General features: G+C 41.4%; 1 protein-coding gene across 3 annotated transcripts in view; it reads left to right on the forward strand.

The window, feature by feature from the left end:
- The first annotated feature begins 26 nt into the window (after nt 1-26).
- Nucleotides 27-19,011, forward strand: part of RNF20 (ring finger protein 20) — a 35,519-nt gene continuing 16,534 nt past the window's right edge. The window contains exons 1-12 of one of the 3 annotated variants that reach the window (XM_014056636.2): nt 27-130; nt 1,790-1,958; nt 2,469-2,636; nt 2,723-2,870; nt 3,001-3,183; nt 4,944-5,062; nt 7,380-7,526; nt 8,469-8,546; nt 8,655-8,774; nt 11,654-11,833; nt 12,315-12,450; nt 13,107-13,228. In XM_014056636.2, coding sequence (XP_013912111.2) covers nt 1,830-1,958; nt 2,469-2,636; nt 2,723-2,870; nt 3,001-3,183; nt 4,944-5,062; nt 7,380-7,526; nt 8,469-8,546; nt 8,655-8,774; nt 11,654-11,833; nt 12,315-12,450; nt 13,107-13,228 — 1,530 coding nt within the window. In that variant the 5' untranslated portion in view covers nt 27-130; nt 1,790-1,829. Of the gene's footprint in view, nt 131-205; nt 471-1,789; nt 1,959-2,468; nt 2,637-2,722; nt 2,871-3,000; nt 3,184-4,943; nt 5,063-7,379; nt 7,527-8,468; nt 8,547-8,654; nt 8,775-11,653; nt 11,834-12,314; nt 12,451-13,106; nt 13,229-19,011 lie in introns of those variants that run through there. The other 2 variants (XM_014056635.2, XM_014056634.2) reach the window with 2 other exon arrangements.

The raw sequence follows: 19,011 nt of genomic DNA on the forward strand, positions 1-19,011 counted from the left end.
GCTTGGCATTTATCGTCGGCGTACGGTTTCCTGTGGCAATCGTTGTAGGCCGCAGGCTCTGTGGGGTTGGTGAGCAAGTGAAGAGGCAGGGACTATCGGCGGTCGGGGAGGCCTTCCGCTTTTTTGTGGGGTGGGTGTCGCCCTCTTTATCTCCTGGGACGACGCCTGGGGAGAGGAGGTGGGGTTGAAGAGGCGGAATTCAGTGCTGTCGTAAACCGAGCGGCCTCTTTCTGTGGCTGCGGGTGCTGGGGCGAGGAATGTGGGGGTGGTGGTGGTGGTGGAAGAACCGAGAACGTTGGACTGCAGACCCAGCGAGCGGTAAACCGTGTGCTGCCCTGGGCGGCTGTTGACAGCTTCGGACATTGTAGGTGTCTCTCGTTTAAGAGTTCTCCTGAGCACGAGCAAAGTTTTTTATCCGCCTCAAGCAGCATTTAGAAGACAGTGGAGCACCTGTTGTTATTATTTTCTCAGTATGTTTTATCGCTTCTTGTTTTTTTGCTCCCCAGGGCATATGCCTCCTTGTTGGTGGATACCTTTTGATCCCGCAAACAACCGATCACAGAGAGGACCAAGAACTCCATAGTTCAATCCTGAACTCCGGATATTCTATTGTTATCTTAAGTTTTCAGTAAACAGAACAGTAAGAATGCAAAGGCGGCAAGAAAGTGGGACAGAGTTACCAAACGAAACCTATGACAGGCTAAGGAACACAGTTTTGATCCAGGGGTGGGATACTACTTTATTTCTTAGCCTGTCATGTTTTATTTGTTAACTCTTCCCCCATCTTCTTACTGTCTTTATTTTTGTGATGTCCAGCTTACGGAAAGCTAGATGACAATGCAGGTAGTCCTCGACTTAACAATAGTTCACTTAGTGACCGTTTGAAGTTAAAGCAGCACTGAAAAAAGTGACTTATGAACATGTTTCAGTCTTACGACCAATGGCAGCATCCCCATGGTCACATGGTTTATATTTGGATGCTTGACAACTGACTCACATTTATGATGCTTGCAGGTCACCTTTTGCAACCTTCTGACAGTCAGCGTGAAAACAATCATGTCACCAATTTAACAACTGCAGTGATTCAGTTAACAAATTTGACAAGAAAAGTAATAAAACGGGACAAAGTTCACTCAACAAATTTCTTACTTAGCAACATAATTTTTGGGCTCAATTGTCATAAGTCAAGGACTATCTGTAGAATATCTGTAGCTCAGGATTGAAGTATGGAGCCCTTGGTGCTCGAGCTTGGTTGTTTGCATACAGATGTTTCATTAGCCAACTAGGTAACTTCATCAGTACCAGTAAGTGTGGTGTTTGCTTTCTGTTTATATACTTTAGCTTGCTTTGCCAGTTTTTGGTGGGAGTCTAGTAGGGCAATGAAACATCGGCAAGCTAACAACCAAGCTCAGAGACCATTAAAGACTCCATAACCAGATGCAGTTCAAATCCCTGTTTGCTTCAAAATAATTAAATCAAATGTAAATGTTCTGAATTGTCAGCAGATCTCAAATGGGAAAAAAAGCAGTAAATAGCAAATTAAACAAGCATTTTGATACCATTTTGTGGATTCTAAGATGAAGAATGTTTTTTTCTTTGTTTAAAACTAATGAGGCCTTGAGTGCAAAAATTTTAATACAGGAGAGGGGATTTGCAAGCATTTTGGTTCAAATACAATTTGTTGTCTTGTTTAGTCCCCCCCCCCCTCATTATTGGAAATATGTCTCAGTAAGACAAATGAGAAAAGTTAAAATTCAGATATTTGCAATGTTCATTCTCATTCTTTCAGAAAGAATAATTGGAGAAGTGGGAACCTCCAGTTTGTAGTTATGTCTGGGATTGGGAACAAACGAGTGGCTGCAGAGACAAGCCCATCAGCTCCTCCAGAGAAGAAGGCAGGAGTTGAGGACTCTGAGACCACTGTGGAGACTATTAAGCTTGGTGGCATTTCCTCAACGGTTTGTATCTCCTGTTGGGTTTTACTCTTTCTGTGGAATGCAATATTATTTTGATTATTATGCTCTTCTGGACTCCCACAGCCTCTGGGATGGGTTCTATCACAAAGCTGTGTGGACTTGGGTATCACTGTCATGGAAGTGATAAACTTGTTTCTAGGATAGGATGTGGGTGATTAATTGTGAGTCCTTCCTCATTCCTTTTCCCTTTCATACTACTTTTGTCTATGAATTTTTATAGGAAGGGGGATATTTGAGAAACTTTGTGTGATAACCCATTTCCTATAGCGTGAAATGTTATGAATCAGATTTTGATATGTAGATACCTAGCGTTCTCTATATATTTTGGAATTCAGTAGCAAAGAATTGTGGATACTTTGGTCCAAAAAATGTGGAGACCATCAGGTTGCTTACTGCTGACTTACTACTTCAGACATACATTGAAATGAATAGTTATTCTTCCCAAACCTAGATCAACATTATTACCACTATACTATGTTGGCTGTATTTCAGGAAGAACTGGACATTCGCACACTTCAGACTAAGAACCGAAAACTGGCAGAGATGCTGGACCAACGGCAAGCTATTGAAGATGAGCTGCGAGAGCATATAGAGAAACTGGAAAAGCGTCAAGCCACAGATGATGCTTCACTACTGATTGTCAACCGCTACTGGAGTCAGGTCTGCTGCATTTTTCTCCTAATGGTCCCATCCCTTTAATTATGCTTGGCAAACTTTGTTATCAATGAAACATGTCCTCTTTTCAGTTTGATGAGAACATTCGCATCATTTTGAAACGCTATGACTTGGATCAAGGCCTTGGGGACCTTCTGTCAGAGCGAAAAGCGTTGGTGGTACCAGAACCAGAACCCGATTCAGACAGCAACCAAGAGCGTAAAGATGAGAGGGATCGAGGTGAAGTATCTGCTACAGGATGGTAGATGTTTTACATATGCTTATGATCTCATGGTAGTATGAAATAATTTATTTTTTGGATCCAGATTACATCTAGTTATAATTGTTTTCTTGCACTATTATAATTTAGGAGAAATATTTGAACCTGCATTCTCCTTTCTGGCTACACTGGCTAGTAGCACTAGTGAAGAAATGGAATCCCAACTACAGGAACGTTTTGAGTCTTCCCGCCGTGCAGTCACACAGATTGTGACAATGTGTGATAAACTTCAGGAGAGCGTGGATGTGCTGTCTCAGAAACTGAATAGTGGAGGTATGACATTTTCCAGAATTTATGGATATACCATACTGCATTTTCAAAACATTTGTACTTAGATAACCTTTCAAGGAATAATTCAGGGCTAATCTGTTGCTAATCCATTGACTTTGCTGCCAATTTGACAAATGAATAATGATTTATAGCAGTTGGTTCTTTTGAAATTATGCTAAAAATAGATATTTGGCTGGAATTGCAACTTCACATCAAGAGAGGTCCCACAATAGGGCAGACTGCACCTTGTAGTAAACTGGAATTATCAGATAAAATGAATTTTGAACTTGATAAACTATATTAAAGACACTTTTTGACTCTTCTCATATTACTAGATTTCCAATTCCAATTGCTCCTGGCTATTGCCCATATTGTCTGAAGATTATCAATCCAACAATGTGTTTTGATATTCTTGAGTGCAGTATCTTGTTGGAGTCGAAAATTGAAAGAACAGGTTCTGATGATTTACCATGACTTCCAAGTTAAATGATGTGTCTATTCTCACATGCTTAGGTCCAAACTACTTGCAGGTTAACCTGGTATATAATCCAGGCTACACTGTAGCTCCTCAAAAGGCATCTTTGTAATGTTTTTTTTATCACACATATGGTATTATTTGGTTCATTTGCTTTTTAAATTCGGTCCATCTTTCTATTGCTAAATTACATTTGTTTTCTGATTTAGTTGAACTCCTAATAAAATCCGTGAAAAACCTTCATTTTGGTTTCTTTATGTAGATAGTACCAAACATCATTAATATTTCAACTTGTTCATGGTACACTTTTGCTGCGTGAGGTTTGAATCCACAATGATTATTTATATATTTTATAATTTGTAGTTACTTCATTTTATGTTTGATTTCTTTATTGTACTTTAGTTCTGTGTAATAGGGAGTTCGCTACAATGTTATTTGTATCATTATAAACATATTTAGAAATATCTGTAAAACTGAAAAGAAATAAACAAAAAGAAAAAACAATAAAATGTTGTAGGAAAGTAAAATCTTAAAGTCTTCTGATGTAGTATAGAATCAAAATATACATTACAGAGCCATTGTGGCACAATGGTTAGAATGCAGTATTGCAGGCTAATTCTGCCAACTGCCAGCTGTTTGATCCTGATCGGTTCAAGATTGACTTAGTCTTCCATTCTTCCGAGGTCAGTAAAATGAGAACTGAGGTTGTTGGGGCCGTATACTGACTCTGTAAATAGCTTAGGGAGGGGCTGTAACTGTTATGAAGTAGTATATAAATCCAAGAGCTATTAGCACTAACAATAGTACTTAGGCTTATATACGGCTTCACAGTGCTTTACAGCCTCTCTAAGCAGTTTATAGAATCAGCATATTGCCCCCAACAATCTGGGTCCTAACTTTAATAACCTTGGAAGGTTGAGTCAACCTTCATCTGATGAAAATCAAACTACCAAACTGCTGGCAGCAGGCAGTAGCAAGCCTGTAATACTGCATTCTAACCTCTGCGCCACCACGGCTCTATTGCTATACATTGCTTCATTAGATGTATTTTTACACACTTGTTTTCAAATTTTAACAATAAAAACTGTGAAGAATGCAGATACCTTATTAGTTATCCTGGTTTTTGAAACAATACTTTAAAATTGTAAGATTATTTAGAATTGTTCCCATCATCCTATAAAAAATATAATAATTATCGTGTCTTGTTTATTTCTATTTTTTAAAGAAAATATTTATTGGCTTGATAGCTTCAATATGATAATGTTCATTTCCCACCGCTCATCTTCAGATGTATCCCTAATGGAAGAAGCTGTTCAAGAGCTGAATTCCTTTCTAGCAAATGAGAACAGAAGGCTGCAGGAATTGGCTGATTTGCTTCAGGAGAAACATCGCTCTATGTCTCAGGAGGTACAAGGAAAGATTCTACGAAGCCATGTAGCAAAAGTGATGGGGCTAGGATTTTAATTTTGGGAAGCAGAGGAAAAGACATAAAGGAGAAGGATGTTAATTAAGAAGCTGCTGAATCTTACATATACATTATTTGCTAGGCCTTATAACCTACACAGTGCAAAATTTTGAGGTGTCTAGAAGAAGAATAGGTTGTTGATGTTCAATGAAGGGGGAAACTCAACTGTGGAACCTAAAAGTAGATTGTGAAGAAGAAAAGGGGGCGGGGGACGAAGCAGAGCTCTCATAGTGCCAGCCAGTTATTAGGTAATAGTATACATTTATGTGTATCACATCACTAGTAAAGCTGAAACAACATTGAGTGCAGTTCAGTGTTACAAATCCTATTGGTGCAACTGGTCTTATTCATTAGCTATCATGAGAAGTGCAAATATTTGTTAATTTTAAATTTATTTTTAGTCTAAAACTCAGAGACTTTAGAATTCACCAATACCCCAAGTTAAATAAATACACTGCTTCTTATATATTGATTGGAGGTAGGAATTGGCTTTTTGAGGTTACTAGAAGTGGGTACAGATGGCTGCACTCAAACATTCTGTTTATTCAGATATTACTGGGACAGCAGCAGCAGTGTCCTCATAATTTTTCTGCTAGGAGCATGAGCCATAAGATTATGGCTTCTCATCTCTACCAAGTTATAGTTTCACCATCCTCTTTGGTTCTTAATATACTTCTCAACTTATTTTCAAATAATTGACAATCTCAGCTACTCAGAGAGTCAGGCTTCACACATATTGCTCCCCAATGATTGCTGTAGGCTTTGTTGAAATTCATGGGTCCTAGATGGAGAATATGGATGCAGTTCAGGTAGTCCTTAACTTACAACAGTCTATTCAGTGACCATTCAAAGTTATAACTGCATTGAAAACAATGGTTTTCACACTTATGACAGTTGAGCATCCCTATGATCAAAATTCAGTGCTTGGCAAATGGTTCATATTTATGACGGTTGCAGTTTCCTGGGGTCATGTGATCACTTTTGTGACCTTCGGACAAGCAAAGTCAATAGGCAATCCAGATTCACTTAACAACCATGTTACTAATTTAAGAGATGCAATGATTCACTTAACAACTGTGGCAAGAAAAGCCGTAAAATGGGACAAACTCACTTAATAGATATTTCACTTAGCTACAAAAAGTTTGGGCTCCATTGTATTTATAACTCGAGGACTACCTGTAATATATGGAGGTGAATTAACCATCAAGCTAGTTTTGGACTGATGTGCAATATATTGTGGTTAGGGTTGCATTCTCTGGAAAAAAAACCACAGCCTTAGGTAGTTCTGTACCCTTAGGTAGTTCTGTTCTTGGAGGGCAGAGACTATAGCTACTCTGGCTAAGAAAAAGAGATTCTTGCCACCTTCATTTCGTGCCTTGAATGGAGAATAGGGGGAAGCTTCTGGACAGTATTTAGAAATGAAAGCAATGCTATATTGCTCTCTGCAGAGTGCTTTGTTCACTATCATTTGTTCTCTGAACTGCACTGGCAGCTTCTTTGTTTCTCAATGATGTTCAAGATGTTGATTCTTGGAACCAGCATTTCCAAGAATCAACAGTTTTAATGAACATTTTATTCTGATGCTGTTAGTCCTACTCACTAACAATTAAGTTAGGTTACAGTTTTCCCTTTGTGTCTTGCTTTCAGTTATAAATGTGTTTTAAATATTTTTTAAATATTCACTTTAAAAATTGTGAGTCTGTCAAAGCAATGCCTTCTTTTGTAGAGGAGAAGCACGTCATACATTTCTTAAACAGAAAATTAATAAATGAGAAAACTTGCCTTCTCCGTTTTAAATATGCCTGTATTTAATTCATTGTTCTGTTGTATGAGAACAATCCCATAATTATTAGTAAGCTTGAACATTGGCTTCAAAAGAGGCATTCTGTAAGTGTGACATTTTAAAACTGAAATGATTCTAATGTTGTAAAGGTGCCTTTAGAGTTATGGTTCAACATTGTGGCACAGAAACAAGTCATTCATAGGATGCATATAGCGTATAAGTTGTGGACTTTGTAGTGACATCCTGAATGAGATAGGGTGTGAGTGCAGTGAAAGGGAGGAGCAGGGAGGGAGGTTTCATTAGCTCCTGGAAATTACTTTATTTGCACGCATGTGGCAATGACATCCTTGGTGAAGGTAGAAGTAAAATTTAAGATTTTTGTGTAACACGCAGAATGTCAAAACTGAATAGTCGCTCTCAAGAATAAATACAGGAATCTCATTTAACTTCCCTCCCTTCTAATTTCTTTGCCTCAGTTTTCCAAATTACAAGGGAAAGTAGAGACAGCAGAGTCTCGTGTATCTGTGCTAGAAACTACAATTGAAGACTTGCAGTGGGATACGGACAAAATCCGCAAACGAGAACAGCGGTTGAACAGGCACCTGGCAGATGTTCTAGAAAGAGTAAGTAGCAGTCCCAGATTAAAAAATAGAAACATATCATATTTCTTGGTTAATGTGAAAATGTGATCATCAATTTGGAATTTCCTATCTTCTTAGATAGGCATTTTGCATTTCAGTGAAGATCTCTGTAGTTGTACAATGATTGTAAAGAATAGCAGTTTTTTTGTTTTTTTTTAAAGAGAACCGGAAACCAAATGTATAAAATTGGTGGAAGCCTCTTTTCAGAAAAAAAAGCTTCCTTATTTAAATTTCCTCTTGGAAAATTGTTCTTGAAAGACAGTAGAAACTACCTTTTGGACAACTGTTGAAGGCTGCTCATTTATTATGAAAAGATTTCCAATAGCTTGTGGTAGTGCTGTGAATAGCTTCCTGCCTTTCCCTGAAAGAAACAAAATTGTATTATTATAATAAATAAATATGCTATTCTAAAAGCAGTGCATTAATAAAATAAAATAAAATTGAATAAAATAAAATTTTAGAATTTGGCTTGCTTTCACACCTCATTTGAAATTGTTTTGAATCAGAATAAAGTCTTTAATTTAGTGTTGTTTTCTTTATAAACCATGGCTAAATATTTCTCTAATCCATTTTTTGCATTATCTATATACATCTCCATGAGGGACAAAATTATTGCTATTGATAATTTAGTTTCAAAAGTTAAAATGCACATACAGAAAAACAACCAAAAAGCTTTTTAACCTTTATATATGCAGAGGGAAATCTTAAAACAATGTTTTCAAAAAAGCTGGGGAGACCAAATACATTATCATTTTCTATTTAATGATGGCAACGAGGATCAGTCCATAACTCCAATTGGATAAGTTTTCATTTCGTACAATTTGCATTTTTATGAACAGTTCCTTCGTAATAACAGCTGTTAAATGTTTCCAAAGATAATCTTAATATATTTGTGTTTTTTTTAAAAAATTGTAAATGTTACAGGTAAACTCAAAAGGATACAAGGTATATGGAGCAGGTAGCAGTCTCTATGGAGGTACAATCACAATCAACTCTCGAAAGGTAACTTTTAAGGTTCAGCGGCATAGAGGTAGTGGGGGGATCAGAGAGTGAGAGCACAAAGCACAGGATGTTACACATTTATGGTCCTGGTGTTTTTCCATTTTGCAGTTTGAGGAGATGAATGCAGAACTTGAGGAAAACAAGGAACTGGCCCAAAACCGTTTGAGTGAATTAGAAAAATTGCGTCAGGATCTTGAGGAGGTGATAACTCAGAATGACAAGCTAAAGGTATGAATAGGGCATGCGTTTCCCAAAAGTCTGGAAACTCTGTTAAATTTGAAAGTGTAGTTCACTCTCACATCTGCAAGGCTTTAATTTTGGAGTCCATCTAAGAGTCAGAATTAACAGTCAATAGTTCCTATCTTTGTGTTATTGAATGGACCAGTTTTCCCAGGTGTGTCTTCTGAATGGATGAAGGAATGTATGAAGATATGAAATCTCTGCAGTATTTGGAGGATACTATCAGATGTTTAAGTCAGGAAGACCATTAGTTTTGGTTAGCTTCCTAACCCCAAATCTTTACAGTCTGCTGCTTATTCATCAAGACAATAGTAGTCAGTCTGGATATGTGGGTGAGACGGACCAATCCAGGAACTGAAAACTGCTCTCTTTCCAAGAAGAGACTTTGGCCCACGGGAATATCTCTTGGAGCCAAAGGTAGCTCTTTCTAACCACAACAGCTCCCATAAAGGGCAGATCATTGCATTTGTATAATGAATTTGTGTATTTATTAATGACATTTGTATAGTTACCCATCTTAAAACCAATTTCTGGGGGATTCACAAACCAGGAATATGAGCAGTAAAACAGGAAACAATAAAACCAAGAACAGAAAAACATGATTTGCAACCAAACATCCTCAGTGCAGTCCATAACAATACTTTGGGGGAAAATAAGTTCTTAAGTGTTTACTGGAAAGTCAAAAGGGTAGGGGCCTGCCAGGTTTCAAGAGGAAAAGTGTGAATGATGAATTGTTCCAAGTGGATCCAAAAGGATCAGGATGATTAAGTTCTTAGTTGACTACAAGAGCCCAAGGTCGGAATAAAATAAGCAGTTTCCTACCTAGCCTGGAGCTCGCTATTTGTCAAAATGTGCATGTTCTAAAGGACAGAGATGCAAAACTTGCATCCATACTGAATTGCAGCCTGCTGGCATCACTTTTGTGATGCCTGAAATCTTCTCATATCTAAGAATTTATTGGTCCTTTTTAAACATTTTAGGAAGCTTTAGTAAATTTTATAAAGTCTTAAGTCTAGCAGATGGTTAAGACATCCATTTAATCTCTTAAAAGTCTTGAACTCCTTTACTGGAGAAGAGCCCTCAACATACCAAACCGTATATTATTGACCCTTCAAACCAGAGGTGGGTTGTTCCCAGTTCGGCCCAGATCGGCCGAACAGTAGTAGCAGTGGTGGGAGGCTCCAGCCACCTGCCCGGACGCTTCTATGCATGTGCAGAAATGTCATGTGCACGGGAGCGCACCCAAACCTGTAGTAAAAAAATGGCAACCCACCATTGCTTCAAACTGATATAAATTGCAACCTCTCCAGGTCTATGGTATGGGCAGAATTCGGCAGATAAAAACTGCTTTGATATATTGTCTTAATTCATCATTACTTTCTTTTTTTCCTTTTAAAAAAGTATTGTAAGAGTGTATAACTCCACATTCTCTATATGATGTGTTGATTTTAATACATTAGCTTCATTGTAACTGGTATACCAGTAATTAGGAAGCAGATTTGTCTGATGCAATGCTGCCCCCCTCTGGACTAATAAAGTAAGCTGGAAATATTAGTAACATACTTTGTCTATATTATCTTAAATATTATTCTAATATTTATTCCAAACTAGAAACAAGATTATTACATACATTGTTTAATATATATTTTCCTCATACAGCTGAAAGCCAGGTAGTTAAGGTTTGAAGCACTCTTCCATCTAGTCTCTGAAAACTCCCCAGATTTGCTTAGCTTTAACTAGATTGCTGTTGAATTGTCCATCTTCTAATAGTGTCCATCTACATAGTTCTTTTTACAGTATGCCCCAAATATACATGAGCAAAGTTGTATATATGATATCCTAGATATGTTGTGTGTTTTGATTTTACTTGGGAAAAGTCATTCCATTGCCTTAAAGAACTCTTGTCTCTTGAATGTCTCTTGAAATTAGGGACATGTTGTGATACATATTTTATTGCAAGGAATATACAGTTAGAATAACATTGATTTTTGATCAGTTAAAAACTTCTTGAAGCTTTAGCCTTGTTTTATAATTGTAACATTTAATTGGTGACATCACTCATATGATATAAAATAAAGTCAGGTCTCTGTAAAAATCAAGCATTCGGAGCATATTGCAGGTGGAAATGGCAGTGTTGAAAACTTGTTGCTCTTGGGGAAAGTACACTGGTGTGTCTTTGGGGTGTCACGGTTTCAGCAATGTCATCAAACTGATAAATAACTGGGTCCCAGCATATTTTGTTTGTATGCAATGATCAGTTGAAGAAACAAAACTAAAGCTGCCATTCTTCATATTGACCAGAGTACATCTAAATATCCAGTGATACATCCCATGGTATGAATTGAATGCAAATCTCTGATGGGATAACTTCAATTTAAGAAGTTGTCCTGCTGTTCTTTTAGCTTCTCTCTTTATTTTGCTTTCAAGATACTCTAATAAAGATTGGAAATCATGTTGCATCCTCTTATTTTATTATGCCACATATAAAGTATGCTATAAAATATGCAGGCTGTTGATTATATTTAATCAGAGCGCTACATAAATGTTTACTACATGTATATTCTTTAATTCAACAATTAACGAGTAGCTTCAGATTATATTGCCAGATTTCATGTATTGTTCTCTTTTTAAATGGCCATATGGGATTTTATGTAAAAGCTTGATAGCAATTTTATTTTATTAACCACCTTGGAAAGAATTTGGTTCCAAGGATTATCTTTGTTGTTATGAATGAAAGGGTAATACCTAAACATAACTCTCAGATTGGTGACAGTTGCTTTCTTCATGTATTTTTTTGGATTGCATTTTTATTGCCTTTATTTCTATCAAATATATATGAACCACTTCTCTTTCATGGGCCCAACCAGGTGGATCTAAGGCAGGCAGTAGAAGAGGTAGTGAAGGAAACTCCAGAATACCGTTGCATGCAGTCCCAGTTCTCTGTATTATATAATGAGAGTCTCCAGTTAAAATCACAGCTGGATGAAGCCCGCACTCTGCTACATGGTACCCGAAATACTCACCAGCGCCAGGTGGAACTGATTGAGGTAATGGCTTTCTCCCTTTGTGTCTCTTACTTTGTCCTGAAAATATAAGAAAGTGAGTATTATATATTTTACAGCTTTGCTCATTCCAAATGCTTTGGACAGTAACTCCTTCTAGGACCAGCTATGTGATATGTGGTTCTTGCTGGCCTGGGACATTGCAGGGTGAAAATGTTTTTGCAACACACACGTTAAAGCCTGTGTGTCAACATCAGGATAATCAGGTGAAGGTTGCAAAGACCAAAGCTACCAGTAGATAAATAGCAAGTAGAATAGCAACTATTCTGGCCAAAATCCCTCAGAAAGGGTTTAGAATTAAAAAAAAAGTGCAGACAGAAATAGATGATAACACATTTTAGTTGTGTTTCAAGTAAACTGCATAATTTCTGTTATCGGAATTCCCATTATGGTTCTAGAAAGTGTATCTACAGCCTTTCGTCATCATGGCAGCATTAATGCAATAACCATTGTTTTGCCTTGCCAGCGGGATGAAGTCAGTTTACACAAGAAATTACGAACAGAGGTTATTCAGCTGGAAGACACTCTTGCCCAGGTTCGCAAGGAATATGAGATGTTGCGGATTGAATTTGAACAGACTCTTGCAGCTAACGAACAAGCAGGTACTTCATACCAGGTCTTTCATAATAATCCTACTTTGTTGATTTTATAAAACCTGCACAAATACTCTTTTTAATACTGCATAACTTCACCAATGACATAGCTTGTCATGATTGAACATTAAAGGGCCATTGGTTTTAAGATGTATATGATCTTTTAAGTAAGCCTGAAGTATGATGTCACACAAATCTAATGGATGGGTGGGATGTGAGTCATGAGGATTCTACTTCTATAGTACATTATTTTTGATCCATTAGCATGGGTTTTTTAAAGGGCACTTTCTGTGCGTTCTTGCAATATTTTTTTTATTCCACCATAGGTTCTTTTGTAATTGGATTGCTAGAATCATAGGAGGTAAAGCCCTTTATAAGCACCATTTTGAAGGATGGCTGGTACTTGTGATTAATATGAACATGACACTGTCTTTGTGTGCAGCATTTCAATAACTGCAAATGATCAGAGGTCAAAAGGAGGGTCTTTTTGTCATTGACAGGTAGCATTTCATTTGTTTTGGAGGCTTGTATTAGGTTGTGTCCCTAATATAAATCTTCATTGGTTACAATTAGTCTAGAAATGAGTCTATTTGAGGAAGGGTTATTAATGGCAAAATTGAGGAGAAATTGATGTAATACATCTGTCATATGTGTGTGTGTTGTAGGCCCCATCAATCGAGAGATGCGCCACCTCATCAGCAGTCTCCAAAATCATAATCACCAGTTAAAAGGGGAGGTGTTGAGATATAAGCGGAAGCTGAGGGAGGCTCAGTCTGACTTGAGCAAGGTAAGGGAAATGGAAAAATAAAGATTGTCTCAAAAAACTGGAAGCAACAAAGGTGTGTGCATTAGTTCAGGTTTGAAGAACATGTGGGATAGTCTTTGCATGACCAGCTGTGCTTTATTTAAAGAAAGTGCTTGATACTTATATTTTATAAGTATTCCTATTAGAAATGTTTCTTCAACTACTATCCAAGTAGTTTAAGAAACATTGAAATTAGTTGCCTTACTCTCCCAATCCACTCCCTCCCTTCCTTCTCACCCTCCCTCCCATCCTCTCTCCCACCCTCTCTATCCATATTTCTTCTATCCCACTCCTCCTCCCCTTGGTGTATTTCTACTATATGTCAGTGTACTCAACTTGTCCTATTTTTACAGAGAAATTAAAGAGAAACAGTATATATGTAAAGTTGCATTACATTGAAATCTAATACATAGTATATATCCCCCCTCCCCCCACCCTCCCCCCCAATACCCCACCTCCTTCCCCCCCCCGACTTCCCAGAGCCCGTACACAGTATAGATTTTTAACAAACAGTCTAAAATATATTGAGAAAAAAGAAATAAAAAAAGGTTAATAATATCTCTACATTGATCTTAGCTTCTTCCTGCTACACTAACTTTGAACAGTTTAAATCATTCCTGATCTTAAGCATAGGCTATCTGGAATTTCTTAGTCCCGTATTTGTTTTGTATATAGTCAATCCATGTTTGCGCATGTGCAAGAGAACGGAATGGCGACTAAGCTTTTTCGCTCCAATATGAGCTGGTGAAAAAGCGCTGGGGAATTCCAGGAACTGACTTCGTTCCGCTCTTTCTGAGGCCTCCGGGATGAGCGACCTTCAGGGGGTCTGTGTGGACCGAAACTTGAAGGGAACCGGCGTCCTTGACCAGCCTTGGACATCAAAAACTCCAGCGCGTCCCGGCGTCTTTAGCGGTGAGAATGGTGGCTCCGTAAGGAAAACGGAGGCGTTTGAAAACATTTTGCGGCGGTTTGAGCGTCTGCGGGGTTTTTCAATCCTCCCCTTCCAGCTGTTACAGCGGGGTGAACTTGGTGAGCCTCTTAAGGTGATATGGACTGTGCTGGCCAACTACTGCCAGCCTTGCCAGCCTTTAGAAAGGAGGAGATCAAACAGGACTCCTACCCAGAGCAGGCGAATCGGGCGGCTGGCTGAGCCTGCCGTGGCCGTAGCCTTCTCTGGATTTCCACCCCCCTCATATTTGGCTCAGTTCTTCCAACGACGCTGCCTCCTTAAACAACGCTGCTCCTTCCACCAACGCTGCTTTTGCTATCAACGCTGCCCCCTACATCAACGTGGCTTTTTCCATCGTGGCTCTTTCCATCATTATAGCCCCCCCCCCCCACACAACACTATTCCCTCGACCAACGCTGCCTTCTCCATCAACACTTCCACCAACGCTGTCCCCTCTATCAATATTGGTCCCTTATCATCTTGGGCTTTAACCATTTGACTGCCCTCAAGTATATTTCTAGGACTTTTGGATTGGTTATCTTGGCTCCAACTGCTGCCAGTATTACCATCTTTCATGGCTTGTGGACTACCAGCATTGACAGCTTTATTACCTCCTATTGCGACCCCTGGACTACCAACGGGGAGAGTGCCTGTTTATTCCATCTAAGCCTCTTTACTATGACGCTGTGGACTGTGGTCGCTTGGAGGTATTTGCGGTATTCCACCTTTATTACCTATGTTAGCTGGCTCCCCCAGTTCTTTTTTATGGACCTGGCCTGTTGGACTCCTAGTTTTATATCTTCGTTCCCAGACTATGACCACTATTACGACCATCACTGGCAATTACCATTACCATCTCAGGAACTTTATTTCAGCCACCTGGACTATTACTCCTCTTATATTAGACTACCAGAGAAAGAGGTTATTCTATCTCCCTTATACCTTGCCGGCCTTGACCGGCCTATTGTGCCTCGTTCCATGTACTTACGTTTCTACGTAAGGATCTACTCGCCTAGCTTTAACATCTTTTTAATATCTGCGCAATTTCTCCTGTATGTAGTGTGAATGTGTGTGACTGTGAGTGAATGATCCCACCTTTTTAACTTAATGTAATCCCTTTGTTCATATTATATTGTTGTAACTTTTTAAATTTCTTGTGGGGGTTTGAGTGAGCAAATGCTTGGGTGTGTATGTGAGGATTGGGATTGGAACCGGGTTCCCCCACACTGAGTGCTCTGCAGAAGTGTTGGGGGGATCTGGGCCATTCCCAATCTCAGGATGATTGATTCGAAGGGCCTGCCGGGGAATGCGGGGGCTATGGGGGTGGGTGGAGGGACCACAGACACGGGAGTGGGCCGGAACATTACGGTCTTAACAGGGAGGGGCAGATATGGCGGGGACTTTAGGGCTAGCCATTACCGGGGAAGGAGGGTTCGCTACGTTACAGAGATCCCTCCTTCCGGCCCTATTAGTCCCACTCCAAGGCCAGATGGCATGAGTAATCAGGACCCTGGTGTCAAGCTGCTGTCGCTAAATGTCAGGTCTGTAGTTCACAAGGCTCCCCTCGTCCGGGACCTAATTTTAGATGAGGGGGCAGACCTGGCATGTATTACTGAAACCTGGCTGGGCCCGGAGGGAGGAGTTCCCCTCACTGAGATGTGCCCAGAGGGTTTTCAGGTGCTTCATCAGCCGCGACCCCAGAGAAGGGGTGGGGGTGTGGCTATTGTTATCCGAGAGAGTCTAGCTCCTCGTAGGATCCCTGCTCCGGAGCTTGTTGGGTGTGAGTCCTTGCTGGTGAAGTTGGACCTCGCGGTCAAGTGGGCTTGTTGTTAACGTACCTGCCTCCCAACAGCGTTGCAACAGCCCTCCCCTCGCTCCTCGAGTCAGTAGCCAAGCTGGCAATTGAGTTCCCCAGGCTTATGGTTCTGGGGGACTTCAATTTGCCTTCCTCGGCGAGCACTCTGATGGAGCGCAGGAGTTCATGGCTTCCATGACAGCCATGGGCTTGGCCCAAGTAATCCGGGGCCCGATTCACTCGGCGGGTCACATGCTCGACCTCGTATTCCTTTCGGAGCAGTGGAGTTGTGATCTTGGTTTGAGGGGTAGTGAGATCTTACCCCTGTCATGGTCGGACCTACTGAGGCTTGACTTTCGGAGGCCAAACCCCCACTGTAGGGAGGAGGAACCGATTAGGTGGTTCCACCCCAGGCGCCTTATAGACCCTTTGGGCTTTCAGACGGCGCTTGGTGTTGTTTCTGATACCCTCGCCCGCAGTCCGGCGGAGACCCTGGTTGCTGCTTGGAACTCAGCAGCGTCAGAGGCTCTCAACCAGATTGCACCTTTACGGCCGATCCGAGGCAGTGGATCCAGGAGGGCTCCTTGGTTTACTGAGGAACTCTGGGAGATGAAGTGCCAAAAGAGACGCCTAGAGCACCGCTGGAGATCCAGTAAGTCCGAGTCAGTCCGGGCACTATTAAAATCTTGCATCAGAGTTTACCTTCGGGCAATTAGGACGTCAAAAAGAACACATATTGCCACTCTGATAGCTTCCGCTGAGTCGCGCCCAGCCACCTTGTTTAGGATAACCCGTTCCCTCCTGAATAGGAGGGATACGAGTGATCCTTTGCTAGGTAGAGCTGAGGAATACGTCCAATTCCTCTCGGATAAAGTTGCTCGGCTTCGGGCGGACCTGGACTCCAATTGTGCAGAGCCAGCTGAGGCACCAGGGGAGAATCTGGAGCGACATCTCTGGATTGATTTTCAACTTGTTACCCCTGAGGAAGTGGACAAGGCCATGGGAGCCGTGAGTGCCTCCACATGTGTGCTGGACCCGTGCCCCTCCTGGCTGGTTGCTAACAGCAGGGAGGTGACACGGGGCTGGATCCAGGCAGTTGTTATCGCCTCCCTTCAGGAGGGGTTCTTTCCCCCGCTTTAAAGTCGATGGTGGTGAGACCCCTCCTGAAGAAGCCATCTTTGGATCCAGCCGTTTTAAATAACTATCGTCCAGTCTCCAACCTCCCCTTTGTGGGGAAGGTTGTTGAGAAAGTGGTGGCCTCTCAGCTCCGGCGGTCCTTGGAGGAAACCGATTATCTAGATCCCTTTCAGTCGGGATTTAGGCCTGGCTACAGCACGGAAACCACCTTGGTTGCACTGACTAATGATCTCTGGAGAGCCAGGGATGGGGGTCATGCCTCCGTCCTAGTGCTCCTTGACCTCTCAGCGGCCTTCGATACCATCGACCATGGTATCCTTCTGCGACGACTGCGGGAGATGGGGGTGGGAGGCACCGTTCTATGGTGGTTCTCCTACCTCTCGGACAGGTCGCAGTCGGTGTTGGTCAGAGGACAGAGATCGACCCCTAGGCCCCTGAATTATGGGGTGCCGCAGGGTTCGGTCCTGTCCCCCCTCCTATTTAATATCTACATGAAGCCGCTGGGTGAGATCATTCGACGGCACGGGATAAAATACCATCAGTATGCGGACGATACACAGCTGTATCTGTCCGCCCCGTGCCAACTCAGTGAAGTGGTTGACTTGATGTGTCAGTGCCTCGAAGCTGTTAGGGTCTGGATGGGGGTTAACAAGCTTGAACTCAATCCGGATAAGACCGAGTGGCTGGTGTATTTCCCTCCCACTAATTGGCCAAGTTTTCCATCTCTCAGGCTGAGGGGTCAAACAGTACGCCCCTCAGACAGGGTTCGCAATTTGGGTGTCCTCCTGGACCCACAGCTGACTTTTGAACACCACTTGTCGGCTGTGACCAGGGGGGCATTTGCCCAGGTTCTCCTGGTGCACCAGTTGCGTCCCTACCTGAACCGGGAGGCCCTCACAACAGTCACTCGTGCCCTTGTGACCTGAAGACTGGACTACTGCAATGTGCTCTACATGGGGCAGCCCTTGAAGAGCATTCGGAGACTTCAGCTTGTCCAGAATGCAGCCGCATGAGCGATTGTGGGTGCACCTCGGTACACCCACGTTACACCTGTCCTCCGCGAGCTGCACTGGCTGCCTATTGGCCTTCGGATACTCTTCAAGGCGCTAGTCGTCATTTATAAAGCCCTTCATGGTATTGGACCTGGGTACTTGAGAGACCGCCTGCTGCCAATTACCTCCAATAGACCGATTAGATCCCACAGATTAGGCCTCCTCCGAATTCCATCCACTGGCCAATGCCGACTGGCGACCACCTGGAGGAGGGCCTTCTCTTTGGCTGCTCCGGCCCTCTGGAACGAGCTCCCCGTGGAGATTCGGACCCTCACTATCCTCCAGGCTTTCCGCAAAGCCCTTAAAACCTGGCTGTTCCGACAGGCCTGGGGCTGATGAGTTCCTGTCCCCTCTCGAATGCTGTGCCTGTTGAGTTGTTTTTAAAATTGTGGTATTGTTTGTCAATGTCTTCCCCCCCCCCCCCCTATTTGTATCCCTTATCCCCCCCCCCCCCGACTTGGGTTGTGAGCCGCCCTGAGTCCCTTCTGGGAAAAGGGCGGCATAGAAATATAATAAATTCAATTCAATTCCATTTTTTCCAGTCTTGTTTATATCTTTCATTTGAATGATCTTTAAGATATGCCGATATTTTAGCCATCTCGGCTAAATTTGTAACTTTCAATGTCCATTCTTGAGTTGTAGGCAAGTCTTCCTTCTTCCAGTATTGCACCACCAACAGTCTTGCCGCCGTTATTAGGTGCAGAATCAAGTTAGTCTCTACCACTATAAAGTCAGTACATATACCTAGTAAAAATAACTGAGGAGTAAACTTTATCCTTCTTTTAAAGATATTTTGCATAATCCACCATATTTTTATCCAAAATGCCTTAAC

This window comes from Thamnophis sirtalis, unplaced genomic scaffold (assembly GCF_051295495.1).
Source record: "Thamnophis sirtalis isolate CommonGarterSnake01/CBP01778 unplaced genomic scaffold, rThaSir2_p1.2 scaffold_5, whole genome shotgun sequence".
Lineage (NCBI taxonomy): Eukaryota > Metazoa > Chordata > Lepidosauria > Squamata > Natricidae > Thamnophis > Thamnophis sirtalis.